Source organism: Papio anubis, unplaced genomic scaffold (genome assembly GCF_008728515.1).
Source record: "Papio anubis isolate 15944 unplaced genomic scaffold, Panubis1.0 scaffold83, whole genome shotgun sequence".
Taxonomy (NCBI): domain Eukaryota; kingdom Metazoa; phylum Chordata; class Mammalia; order Primates; family Cercopithecidae; genus Papio; species Papio anubis.
In genome coordinates, this window is record NW_022168525.1 from 161674 (window position 1) to 174982 (window position 13309).

Here is a 13309-nt window from a genome sequence, read left to right on the forward strand (position 1 = left end):
CATGCTGGCCTGTCGTGTCCTCCCTTGCATCCGCTGATCCCCGGACAACGTGCTCATCACTGTCTTTGTAGCAGGACCCTCCGAGCCTGGACACGCTGAGTGCGTGTAAACATCTGCAGGCTGGATTCTGCCAGAGGCTTTCCCAGACTTAGTCAGTATTCTCTGGTCCTCTCGGGCCGCTCAGGCTGCCCTCCTGGGCACCGCATTCCCTTGTTCAGAATGTCCCCACTGGACAGCTCCTCTGCCAGTGCCACTGCTGGAGGGGACAGCGGGGTATAGCAGAGAATGAGGCCAGTAGGCCAAGCTCTCCTGAGGCTCATGCCCTAAAGGGAGCTGGGTAGAGAGGAAGAGGGAGCAGGGCCAGGAGGGAGTGCACTGGACAGGCCTGGGCCCAAGAGGAGCTGTGTTCCAAGGCGCGGGGAAGGTCTGAGGAGGGCCCCAGACCTCGAGGGGCCTTGCTGGGCATTGCTCAGAGTGGAGCCCTTCTTTCTGGGATGCAGTGGCCCCTGGGGATTCTGGGGACTCTGTCCTGGCTGCCGAACTCCCCCAGGGGGATCCCCTGCTCGCAGCTTTCATTTGTCTCTTTATAAATATCATTTTGTCTGTGCATCACGGTGATTAGGGCTTTTAAGATCTGGACTCGGTTCTGGAAGTTCAGAAAGGAAACTAGAGCTCTGAACTGGGCCGGTGACTGTGTGAGGAGCAGCTGCTGGGAGCTGCCTGCCCCAGAGAGGCGCGGCCCGCAGGCCCAGCCCCAGCCCTCGGCTGAGCGGGAGCCTGGAGTGGAAAGGAGGGAGGGGAAGTGTGGCTGCTGTCCAGTAGGCAGAGGAGGCCTTTGCACCCGGATTCCGTGGTTGGATTCAGGGAGGAAAAGGGCCGCCTGCCTCAGGTGTGAGGGGTTCATGGCAGAGAGGGCCGATCCATTCTTCAGAAGCCCAGAAACGGGGGCCGCCAGCTCTCCTCTGCCAGGACAGGAGGGGTTTCTGGAGCCGGGGCAGCTTTGCCCCACTTCTGTCCTGCTGGCCCTGCTCTGCGCATCACAGTGGGGGTGTCCCTGAAACCTCTGCCCTCTGACCCGGCACTGGCTGAGGACCTGTGGTCGCGCTGAGCCATCACAGGCTGTGGGTATGCGTCCCTGGCACCCCGTTCTGCCGTATGAAAGATGACAGCCACCCCTCAGAAGGTACAAGATGTCTTCCTAAAACCATGCGCTGCAAAGTCTTTCAGCTGCTCGTCTATTTTGAAAGCTGAGCCATCTTGAGCCCCACACGGGCGATGCTGGGACTTCCACCTGCCTGGGGAGCCGTGCACTCACTGGAACCACCAGCGGCCGAGGTTTCAGGCACTCCTTGGGTGGCAATTGGGAGGATGTGGCCAGTGTACTGATGACTGGGACATCCCGGTCACTATAAGAGAAAAGGAGTGACAACAGGAGGTGACACGGGGAATGAGGACACTTCTAATTTTTTATTCCATCAGCCCCTCGATGGCCACCTGTGACCCACTGGTTCTCAGCAGGAAGTATGGGGCAGGGATGGGGTGACCTGTGCCATGCCGGTACCTTCCAGCTAAATGTCCTCTGGAATCACAGAGTCCAGTTATACTACCCCAGCCTGAGAGGGAGGGACAGGCCTCTCCGTCTTACACATGGGGACACTGAACCCCAGCACGTGACATGGAGCCTGAGTCACACAGCCAGAAAGGGAGACTCTCAGGCTGGAATCTGTCACCTCCATGGCTTTGACCACGAGCCTGGGACAGGCCTGAGCACCTGCAGGCACATTTACTCTGTCCACTTGACAGCCCCATGGTGTCCCCCAGGGCCTGAGGACACAGGCACTCCAGCCCTGCCTCTCCACCACAGGTGGATTCTTCTAGAACATGGAGCATCCTTAAAATGTAACGGTTTGGCTATTGACTCTCACGCTTTGTGAGTGGCCCGAACTGTAAGTGAGGGTGCTGGCTGCCCCGGCCACACGGCTATGCCGTCGCTGGAAAGGGTGCAGAGCTGGCACTGGCTCAGACTTGGTTCTAACTCTGCTGCGTGGCTTCTTGGACCCCAGGCTGCTCCTCTGTGCCATGGGCCGGGCTGTGGCATGTACAGCGTGGAAGGTTTCTGTCTCTACCTCCAGTGCACTAGGAGCTCTGCGACCCTTCCTTTTCCTGCGTCTGTGTGTTGGTTGTGGGGGGAGCGCTGTTGACAGGGAGCCGGTGAGCTGAGGATGCAGTTAATTCCACGCTCTGAGGCCCCTGACCTACAGGGGCTCAGCCACTAATGTCCCCGATTGTCCCCAGGGCTCATGGAGTCTTCCCAGGAGACAGCATCCAGCCCGCCTGCTTTGGATCCTGGCTCCTCATTCTCTCAATGACATGGCCTTGGGTAGGCCTCCTCGCCTCCCTGAGCCTCGACCTCCTCCTCTGGAAAACAAGGAGTGACAATAGTCCTCACCCCAAAGGGCTGCCGTGAGGATGAACTTGAGGCAGGCAGAGCACCTGACACGATGCTTGGCTTAAAAGTTGGCCATTTGGGGATCAACTCTTCTCTAACAAATTGAGGTGACATTCATGTAACATACAATTAGCCATTTAAAATGTTCAGTGGCATTTGGTGCGTTCATAGTATCACGCAATTTCCAGTTCTCTCTAGTTCCAAAACTTTTTCGTCACCCCGAGAGGAAACCTCACCCCCAGTAGGCAGTTACTCCCCATTGCCTCCTCCCCCAGCCCCTGGCAGCCACCTGCTTTCTGTCTCCGTGGATTTGCCTGCTCTGGATGTTCCGTAGTGAAGGAATCCTCTACCCCGTGGCTTTGCATCTGGTGTCTTTCACTGCACACGTTTTCAGAGTTCATGTTGTGGCAGGATCAGCCCTTTCATTCCTGTCCATGGCTGAATAATACTCCCTGGCGTGGATACGCCACAATTTCTTCATCCATGATGGAAGACAGCTGTTTCTACCCTTTGGCAGTTATATAGAATGCTGCTGTGAACATCATGTACAGGTTTTTGTGTGGAATCAACCTTCCTTCCTTCCTTCCTTCCTTCCTTCCTTCCTTCCTTCCTTCCTTCCTTCCTTCCTTCCTTCCTTCTTTCCCTCCCTCCCTCCCTGCCTCTCTCCTTCCCTTCTTTCTTCCTTTCCTTTCTTTCCTTTCCTTTCCTTTCCTTTCCTTTCCTTTCCTTTCCTTTCCTTTCCTTTCCTTTCCTTTCCTTTCCTTTCCTTTCCTTTCCTTTCTTTCATTTCTTTCTTTCCTTCTTTCCGGAGTCTTGCTCTGTTGCTTAGGCTGGAGTGCAGTGACGCGATCTCAGCTCACTGCAACCTCCGCCTCCTGAAATCAAGTGATTCTCCTGTCTCAGCCTCCTGAGTAGCTGGGATTACAGGCACCCACCACCAAGCCTGGCTAATTTTTGTATTTTTAGTAGAGATGGGGTTTCGCCATGTTGGTCAGGCTGGTCTAAAACTCCTGACCTCAGGTGATCTGCCTGCCTCGGCCTCCCAAAATGCTGGGATTACAGGTTTGAGCCACCATGCCCAGCCAAGTTTTCATTTCTCCTGTTCTTTTCTCTTCGTTTTCCTTAAATGCCAAAGAGTGAAATTCCTGGCTCCTGGCAATTCTGTGTTTAACTTCTTGAAAAACCAACACACTGTTTCCCACAGTAGCTGCACTATTTTGTGTTTCCATCAGCAGTGCCCAAGGGTTCCTGTGCCTTGACATCCTCACCAACACCTTGTCTTTTCCTTTCTGTGTTGTTATGATGGTAGCTCCCCTCGTAGGTATGAAGTGGTGTCTCTTATGGCTTTGATTTGCATTTTCTTAATGACAATGATGTTGAGCATCTTTTCATGTACCAGTTGGCCATTTGTATATTTTCACCGAAGAAGTGTCTATTCAAGTCCTTAGCCACCTTTTTAAAACATTTCTTTAAGAGTGTGGGTTTCACTCTGTCACACAGGCTGGAGTGCAGTGGCATGATTAGAGCTCACCATAACTTAGAACTCTTGGGCTCAAAGTATCCTCCCGCCTCAGCCTCCTGACTAGCTGGGACTACAGGCACAAGCCACCATGCCTGGCTAATTTTTCTATTTTTTTTGTAAAGAACATGTCTCACTATGTTGCCCAGGCAGGTCTTGAACTCCTGGCCTCAAGTGATCCTCTTGCCTTGGCCTCTGAAGGCACTTGGATTACTGTGTGAGCCACTGCACCAGTCCTCTTAACAGCATGTTTTCTTCTAATCATTTTTCAGTGTTAGCTCTTGTATTTAGGTCTTTGCTTTGTTGGCATGTAATACACACAGAGGGGTGCATGAATTATACCTGTGCATCTTGATACATTTTAACAAACTGGACACACCCATGGAACCGGTGCCAAGTCAAGAAGGAGAACAGACCCAGTGCCCCAGACTCCCCCGTGAGTCCCCGAGGGCTACGGGGACTACCCTAGCCATGTAGATCATTTTACCTGGTTTTGAACTTCCTCAACCTGGGGCCTGTTCTCTTGTGTCCAACTTCTTGGCTTGGATCAGTTCACCAGCATCCTCTGTGTTGTTCATTCAGGGCACGAGGATACAGGTGTGTTAGTCCACTCCTGTGATGGGTAACAGAATACCTGAAACTCCTGGAGAATTTATAAAGAAAAGGATGAATTTCCTACAGTGATGGAGGCTGCAAATCCGGGGTGGAGAGGCACATCCTGTGGATGGTGGGAACTTTCTGCAGAGTCCCATGGTGATGGGCTGAGTGTGCTGGCTGGCTCAGAGCTTTCCTCCTGTCTTCAGAGCCACCCATCCCGCTCCCATGATGGCCCATTAATCCATGAATGGATCAGTCCATCCTGACAGCAGCACCTTCACAGTCTGCCCCCTCTCAGTACTGCCACGCTGGTGATTAGATTTCAACTTGAGTTTTGAAGGGGATGTTGGGAACAAATGCTCGGTGCCACAAAGAAGAATTAGCACTGAGACAAAGGACAAAGGGTTTCTCAGCAAGGCAAATTTACTTCTGCAGAAGGGTGTGTCTCATGTATGCAGCAATGGCGAGAGCACACAGAGCAAAGGAAATCAGGGTTTTTATTATCTCTAATGCAGCTTCTGCTTCTGTGTCTTTCCCCTATTTTCTAGGGTCAGACCACACAGTCTGAACTAGTCCCGACTGGCTAAACATTTAAACTCTCTTAGATAAGGTAGGCATGTAAGGGAGGTGAGAAGCGAGAGAAAGGGGGTCAATTACAGAGGGACTAGGAAAGTAACCTATTCCCTAATAAGGAAAGGAATGTGGACTGGGGTTTGTAGCAAGTTCAGGCGTGCCCAGGCATATTCAGACAAGTTGGGGCACAGCAAAGGCAAGGGGGTATTTGGAATTACAGTACAGAGAACAGGGAAACTGGCTAAGCTGTTTGAAGAGGGAACCTAACTGTATCTAACAGGGACAAACATTCAAACTGTAGCAGCGAGCATGTGAGGAGGGGGTCCATGCACCAGACCTGAGATCCGTACCAGGCTGGGGGTTGATCACCTGCCAGGCCTGGGCATGGGCTTAAGCTCTGCAGTCCGGGGCCAGCCTCCTGGGCTATAACTGCAGCTCCACCACCTGCCGCTGTGTGAACTTGCTCACACTCTTCCACGTCTCTATGCCTCTTGTGGTCAGTGAGAGTAATAATATACCCATAGCACTGCCACAAGGACTCGACAAGTTAATGTGTGTAATGAGCTTCTTGGCACGAGCTGTGGAGACCATAGCCACTGCTGCTGTGGAGGGCTCAAGCCCATTGTCTTAGAAACTGTCCCAGCAGGCTGGACGCAGTGGCTCACACCTGTAATCCAGCACTTTGGGAGATCAAGGCAGGCAGATCACAAGGTCAAGAGATCGAGACCATCCTTGCCAACATGGTGAAACCCTGTCTCTACTAAAAATACAAAAATTAGCTGGTCATGGTGGTATGTGTCTGTAGTCCCAGCTACTCAGGAGGCTGAGGCAGGAGAATCACTGGAACCCGGGAGGCAGAGGTTGCAGTGAGCCGAGATCATGCCTCTGCACTCCAGCCTGGCAACAGAGTAAGACTCTGTCTCAAAAAAAGAAAGAAGGAAAGAAAGAAGGGAGGGAGGGAGGAAGGGAGGAAGGAAGGAAGGAAGGAAAGGAAGGAAGGAAGGAAGGAAGGAAAGGAAGGAAGGAAGGAAGGAAGGAAGGAAGGAAGGAAGGAAGGAAGGAAGGAAGGAAGGAAGGAACGAAGGAACGAAGGAACGAAGGAAGGAAGGAAGGAACTGTCCCAGCAGTGTTCTCTCTTGATTCACATGTGGCCGTGCCGTGTAGACATGCCACGGAGACAGCATGTTTGCCCTGCAGGGCTGCTTTCTGTCTGCTGTGGCTATCACAGAACTCCTGCTGTTAGAGGAAGTCAGTGTGAAGTTGGGGCACCTGGATTAAGCAGGCGTGAGGACAGGTCACAGGCCACAAACTCAGGAATACTCATTATGAATGCAGTGAGCCGGCAGTTGACAACTGTGACGTTGATACCTAGTGACTTTTATTTTTAAAACTACAAAGCTGTCTCAATCTCTGATTTACCCAAGAGTGCTACTCAGACCAGGCCAGGTGCGGTGGCTCACGCCTGTAATCCTAGCAGTTTGGGAGGCTTAGGAGGGTAGATCAGGAGATCGAGGCTATCCTGGCTAACACAGTGAAATCTTGTCTCTACTAAAACTACAAAAAATTAGCCGGGCGAGGTGGCGGGTGCCTGTAGTCCCAGCTACTCAGGAGGCTAAGGCAGGAGAATGGCGTGAACCCGGGAGGCGGAGCTTGCAGTGAGCTGAGATCACGCCACTGCACTCCGGCCTGGGTGACAGAGCGAGACTCCGTCTCCAAAAAAAAAAATAAAAAGAGTGCTACTCAGACCACTGGACATTTGAATAATTGTGATCAGCGAAATGATCATTTCACCCACATTCTGGGGCCAGATGCTGTGGCGTGACCTTCTGTCCAGAGAGATGCCTGCACCTGGTGCTCCCTGACGTGGCCCAGGTGCCAGGCCCTGCGCTTGAGAGGCTAGCCATCTAGTGGGGAAGAATACACACAAGTAATCCCCATACAGTGTGGAAAGGGGGCTGTGAACACCCAAATTATGGAAGCGTTCAGGGAAAGCTCCCGAGAGGAGGTGGCGTTTGGGATGAGAGAGCAGTCAGGGTGGCAGGGGTGGGAGAGTGGGAGGGCTGCTCCAGTGGAGGGGGCAGCTGGTGCCGAGGCCCGGGCCCTGGAGGGCAGACAGGACTGAAGTCAACCTCCTCATCTGCGGGAAGGGCCCCTTTGCTGGAAGACTCATGGCCTTATCACCTGGCCGGGAGTTTGGCAGAGGAGGCCACACCAGGCTCTGCACAGGAGAAAACCTGCTCTGGGGCTCTTCCTCCCAATGCACAGGGGCCACCTCAGGGGCTGTTTTTATCCTAGGGGAGGCACAGGATAGGGAAAACTGGATGCTCAAAACGACATTTCAGCCCTTTACTTACTGATTCAGGAAACTGGTTATTACAAATTCAAATGTAGGTAGGGATTAGGAAACTTCTTCCCATTCCCGTTTTAGGGAAGAGTGAGCCAAGGGGATTTAGCCTCCGCATTTAGCAACAGGCTGCACCCACCATGCCCTCGGGGTAGGAAGTGTGCGCTGGAATGTGGGGGTGAAGGCAGCATTTCGGGGTGGGTTTTTTTTTTTTTTTTCCTCCAGGCAAAAATAAGCCAAACCAGGCAATGTAATTTGTTTGGGTTATTTCAGTATTAGCATTTGTAATCTAATTTAATAAATTTCAAGAATGATAAAAACAAAATGCTCGTTGAACATACAGAACAATACAGAGATATGAAAAGGAAAGTATTCATCCTTTTTCACCCCACTCCCCTAATTTCTGCACCTGGGGAAATCGTGTTATCTTTCCCTCCCCTCCCTCTCCCCTTTTCTTCCTCCTCCTCCTGCCTCTCCGGCTCCCTCTGGAGATATCAAGGCCGCTCTGTGGAGACCGCCTGGTGGAGGAGGCAGACCCCTCCTGGACTACCCCAGCAGGGAGCTGCACACTGGGCTCCTGCAGCCTGGGCAAGTGCAGCCAGGTCCCCCCCTGCTTCCCCCCAGGGCGCCTTGGACAGCCTGCGGCACCCCCTGGGTCTGGGCTCTGCTCAGGGGTCTTGGGTCACGATGGTGGGGGCTGGCCCTTCCAGTATCCCCTGAGTACCTGTGCGCAGAGCGTGCTGTATCCGTGCCGGGCACTGTGACCCAGCTGACCTTTCTGGCTTTAGTAGAAACACTCTGTTTTGTGCTTTTTTTACAGGCCGGGGAGAAGCACTACCACCCTTCCTGCGCGCTATGTGTCAGGTGCGGCCAGATGTTTGCAGAAGGCGAAGAGATGTATCTTCAAGGTACAAATTAAAATGTGTTGTTTGGTCCCCTAGAGCAAGGAACTACATTCTGCAAGGTCCACACCGCATGCTGGGTGTGAATGGCTTGTTTACAGCGTCAGCTCGCTAGGTCACGAACAGCCCAGCCACAGCGGGGAGCCGGCAGAGCAGGGTGGGGGCACGTGCCAGGCCAGCCTCCTCAGCCTGCCTTGTCTGTCCAATGATCTCAGCAAGCCCGAGAACAGCAAGAAAGGAAAAGGGCCGAGCCAAAGCCCAGCACACAGAAGTGCTAGCTATTTGGCTCCAAGTAGCAAAGCTTAAACAAATACAGCCTGTTCACATCCATTACCTCTTTAGGCCCCTTCTGGACAGCCACCCCGGCTCAGGGAGTCCGAGTTAGGAGGAGTTTTAGGTGTTTCCTGCCCCAGCCACCCCAGCCTGCTGCAACCCCTCTGTCCACAAAGGAGGTGGGTAACGAGGTACTGAGGGCCACTGGCAGCAGCCGAGGCTTTCTTCCAGGAGCAAGGGAAGAGCCAGCCCCACAGAGCGTTGGTGAAAGGAGGGTTTGGAGGAAAACGTAGCAGACTTCTAACGGGCCCCATGGGAAATGCCCCAAGCCCACTCACCATTAAAAATCACTGTCATCACAAAGGCGGGAGCTGCCAGACCTGATGAAAGAACGAGACTCAAGGACTGGTCGTCTCTCCTCCTCCCAGATTAACTCTTTTTAGCTCATTGCTTCTCATTTTCACAATTAAATTAACCTTCTGATGGCAGCATTCAGCTACCCTTTATTCCTTCACAATGTAGGTATCCAGTGGCAGGGGAGGGGGGAGGCAATGACTTCTAGAAGGGGAAGAAACATAATTTTCTACCTTTTATAGTTCTTAGTTGGGACAGATCCTGTAACAAAAGACAGATTAATAAGATAAGGATGAGCAGAAGCTTATTAACACATGCACCTTGTGTATGTGCAAAGGTAGCCCAGAGAAATGAGGACACGCAGGGGCAGATCTCCAAGAGGCAGTTTGGGGTTTTTTGCTTCTGTTTTTGGGATTTTCTTTTCTTTTCCTTTTTTTTTTTTTGAATCGGAGTCTTGCTCTGTTGCCCAGGCTGGAGTGCAGTGGCAAGATCTTGGCTCACTGCAACCTCCGCCTCCTGGGTTCAAGCAATTCTCCTGCCTCAGCCTTCCAAGTAGCTGGGACTACAGACATATATCACCACACCCAGCTAATTTTTTTGTGTGTATTTTTAGTAGAGATGGGTTTTCACCATGTTGGTCAGGCTAGTCTTGAACTCCTGACCTCAGGCGATCTGCCCACCTTGGCCTCCCAAAGTGCTGAAATTACAGGTGTAATCCACCGCACCCAGCCGTCAGAGGCAGTTTTGACCTCAGTCTGAAACAACAGCATTCCCTACAACGAAGAAGGAAGGGTGTGGGGAGGCACAGTTATGTTGAGTGGGGGGGGGGGGGGGGAAGGGGGGGCACCTTAGGCAAGGGGGAGGTATGCTGTGTGCCTTCTCCACTGAGAAGAGACCCAGGGACTTCGGGTCACCCTCATCTTCCTGGTGCAGAAAGGAAACACCCTTAGAGTTGGAGGTTTCTTTTGGAGATTTCAATTCCCCTTATAAAATGGTCACTTCTACTTGGTTTTCAATGCTTTTCTGAGTCTACTGTTTCCCTCAGTAATCAACTCAAAATAACCCTTATGCCAAAGGGGCATGTTAGGGGTGGCACATTCTGGCCTGCTAGTCCTGTTTGGGGTGGCATGTTCTGAGCCCCATCACTCTCCTTGCAGAGAGGCCCCTAGAGTTATGCTTCAACTTATCACTCCGACCGCCCCCCTTTCTATTGCTTATGCATTCCCTGAGCCCTCCCTGCTAAAGAAAATTATTCTGGCACTCATTAAAACCGGTAAGGAAGACTCTTCCCAACAGGAGTCAGGACCATTGCAAGGGACGAGAGAGGGGGTGAGATTCTGAATACGGCAGACAGTGGGGATCGCAGCCAATGAGAAGGGTTGGGGTGGCGGGTGGAAAGTCGCTCGAGGTCCTGGGCTTCTTGCTGAACTGACCCCACGAGATGCTTGCCAAAGACGGGCTAAGGACTGAGACATCAAAGAAAGGAGAGGAACTCAATCAGAAGTGGCGGGAGATTGGGCTTCTAGGCCAGGGGATTCCTGCCAAATTGATTTTGCAGGATTCTCGCAGAAACGGGGCCAGGCAGGCCTGAGACTGGATGGGTTGGGAGGGTGATGGTGGAGACCTGGGTAAAAGTCGAGGCCTAATTGAGAAGAGGGTTCAGAGGAGTCTGACCCAAGGGCCTGGTCCGGGGAGCACTGGTGGGACAGGGGCTGTGTGCTGGAGTGCGGCCCCCAAGCCGGATGATGGATGGGATGGGGCAGAGGGGCCCTGGCGAGGACGGGTCTGGTCTTGAGGCTTCATCTCTTTAGCCACAGCTCCCTTTTGAAGATTCTCCGTCTTTAGTGCTCCCAGAAGCCAGCTGGGCCAGGCCGGGTGGGGGAGAGCGGCTGTCAGAGCGTCTGCAGGGCAGGTGCCTGCAGGCTGTTGAATGACCTCATGTAGCCATCGTCACAGGGCCGTGGGTCACACAGACCTCCCTTTCTCAGGCAGAACCCAGCGGGGTGATGTCAGACAGGACAGCCTCGTCCCCAGTGGCGCCTGTTCCTTGAGTCTCTGCTCGAGAGCCCATCAAAAGGTCCTTTGGGACCGTCCCAGCAGTGCCAGGCTGTCTGGCCAGGGGGCTTGCTCTGCATGGGGCTTGGCCCCCACAGTAAAGAGCATCCTTAGACAGTGGGGCCTGGTGGACGCTGAGCACAATGGCCTTGGGACGGCAGCTCGGAGACACAAGTTCACATCAAGGGTAACCTCATCTCAGGAACAAAGGCGCCCTTCAGGACAGGCCTGAGGCCGACCCCCACTTCTGCTGTAAGGTTCTGTGGGGTGTCGAACCCAGGCCCATCCCCTCTCCTAACTTGGATTTCTCAGTCTGAACGATGACAGGTCTGACCAGCTGTGTGGCTTTGAGGCTCTGCTCCCTGGCACAGGCCTCCTTGGGGCCCCCACCCTGCCTGGTCATCCTGAAACCCTCTGTGTGGCCTCCAGGGATGTCGCGGCTCTGTGCGGATGTTATTTGGCTGGAAAATCCTGCTGCAATAAAAGCTCTGAAAAGCATGGGCCCCCAGCAACCCCCACGGTCTCCGGGGCGATGAGGCAGGCCAAGCCCCACAGTCCACCACCACTCCCGCCATGGACTTTCCCGTAAACATGGGGTGGGGCGTTAGATCCCACTAATTGTTGAGATGCCCGTATTAAAATAATGAGATACTCCTTTTTCCCGCTGGGATAAAAAGATAAAAAGGAAGTGTGAGCCCCATGTTGGTGAGAAGTCAAGGACACAGGCTTCTTATGCGGCTAGTGGGGGTGAAAATTGGGAAATTGCCAGAAAAATCTCAAGAGCCCTAAACGTGACCCCACTCTTTGAGCCAAGACTCCATTTCCAGAAGTATGTGCCCGTTGTATGCAATGGAGCCCTTGCAATGTTATTTAGAAATAAACAAAATGTTAGAAAGATCAGGAGAGGATGCCAGGTGCGGTGGCTCATGCCTGTAATTCCAGCACTTTGAGAGGCTGAGGTGGATGGGTCACCTGAGGTCAGAAGTTCAGGACATGGTGAAACCTCGTATCTACTAAAATAGTGTGGGCCGGGTGCAGTGGCTCACGCCTGTAATCCCAACACTTTAGGAGGCCAAGGAGGGCAGATCATGAGGTGAGGAGATCGAGACCATCCTGGCTAACACAGTGAAACCCTGTCTCTACTAAAACTACAAAAAATTAGCCAGGCATGGTGGTGGGCGCCTGTAGTCCCAGCTACTCGGAAGGCTGAGGCAGGAGAATGGCATGAACCTGGGAGGCGGAGCTTGCAGTAAGCCGAGATCCCACCACTCCACTCCAGCCTGGGCGACACAGCGAGACTCCATCTCAAAAAACAAAACAAAACTAAACAAGACTGGATGCGATGGTACATGCCTGTAATCCCAGCTACTCAGAAGGCTGAGGCACGAGAGTCTCTTGAACCTGGGAGGCAAAGGTTGCAGTGGGCTGAGATCACGTAACTGCACTCCAACCTGGGCAACAGAGAGACTGTCTTAAAAAAAAAGAAAGAAAGAAAGATCAGGAGAGGAGCAGAGAGATAAAATTCTTATCTATCCATTTTGTGTAGCCCTTAAAGTTGCATGTTTTGATATTTAATTAACTGAGGAAATGTTCAAGACATTTTTAAGCAAATATGTAGGATATGAAATTGTGTCTGTGGGCTGGGTGTAGTGGCTCATACCTGTAATCTCAGCACTTTGGGAGGCCGAGGCAGGCAGATTGCTTGAGCCCAGGAGTTCGAGACCAGCCTGGTCAACATAGTGAGACCCCATCTCTACAAAAAACGAAAAATTAGCTGCGTGTGGTGCTATGCACCTTTAGTCCCAGTCACTTGGGAGGCTGAGGCAGGAGGATTGCTTGAGCCCAGGAGGTGGGGGCTGCAGTGAGCTGTGTTTGCACCACTGCATGCAGGCTGGGTGACAGAGTGAGACCCTGTCTCAAAAAAAAAAAAAAAAGAAAGAAAGATTGTGTAAGTACACTAAACCCCTTCCATTTGTAGGTACACCTATACTAGAAGGCAGCCAACAAAAAGCGAGTGATAGATTAGAAATTATTTTGATTTCATTTACACTTTTTTAATGATTTCTATAACTTTTTTTTTTTTTTTTGAGACGGAGTCTTGCTCTGTCGCCCAGGCTGGAGTGCAGTGGCCGGATCTCAGCTCACTGCAAGCTCTGCCTCCCGGGTTTACGCCATTCTCCTGCCTCGGCCTCCCGAGTAGCTGGGACTACAGGCGCCCGCCACCTCGCCCGGCTAGTTTTTTT

At 52.5% G+C, this 13309-nt stretch overlaps 1 protein-coding gene across 37 annotated transcripts in view; it reads left to right on the top strand.

Annotated features, from left to right (window-relative positions):
• ABLIM2 (actin binding LIM protein family member 2) overlaps positions 1 to 13309 on the top strand; it is a 193986-nt gene that overhangs the window by 90579 nt on the left and 90098 nt on the right. For all 37 annotated transcript variants that reach the window (XM_031662645.1, XM_031662663.1, XM_021938279.2 and 34 more), the window contains one exon: positions 8303 to 8390. In XM_031662645.1, coding sequence (XP_031518505.1) covers positions 8303 to 8390 — 88 coding nt within the window. The remainder of the gene's footprint in view (positions 1 to 8302; positions 8391 to 13309) is intronic.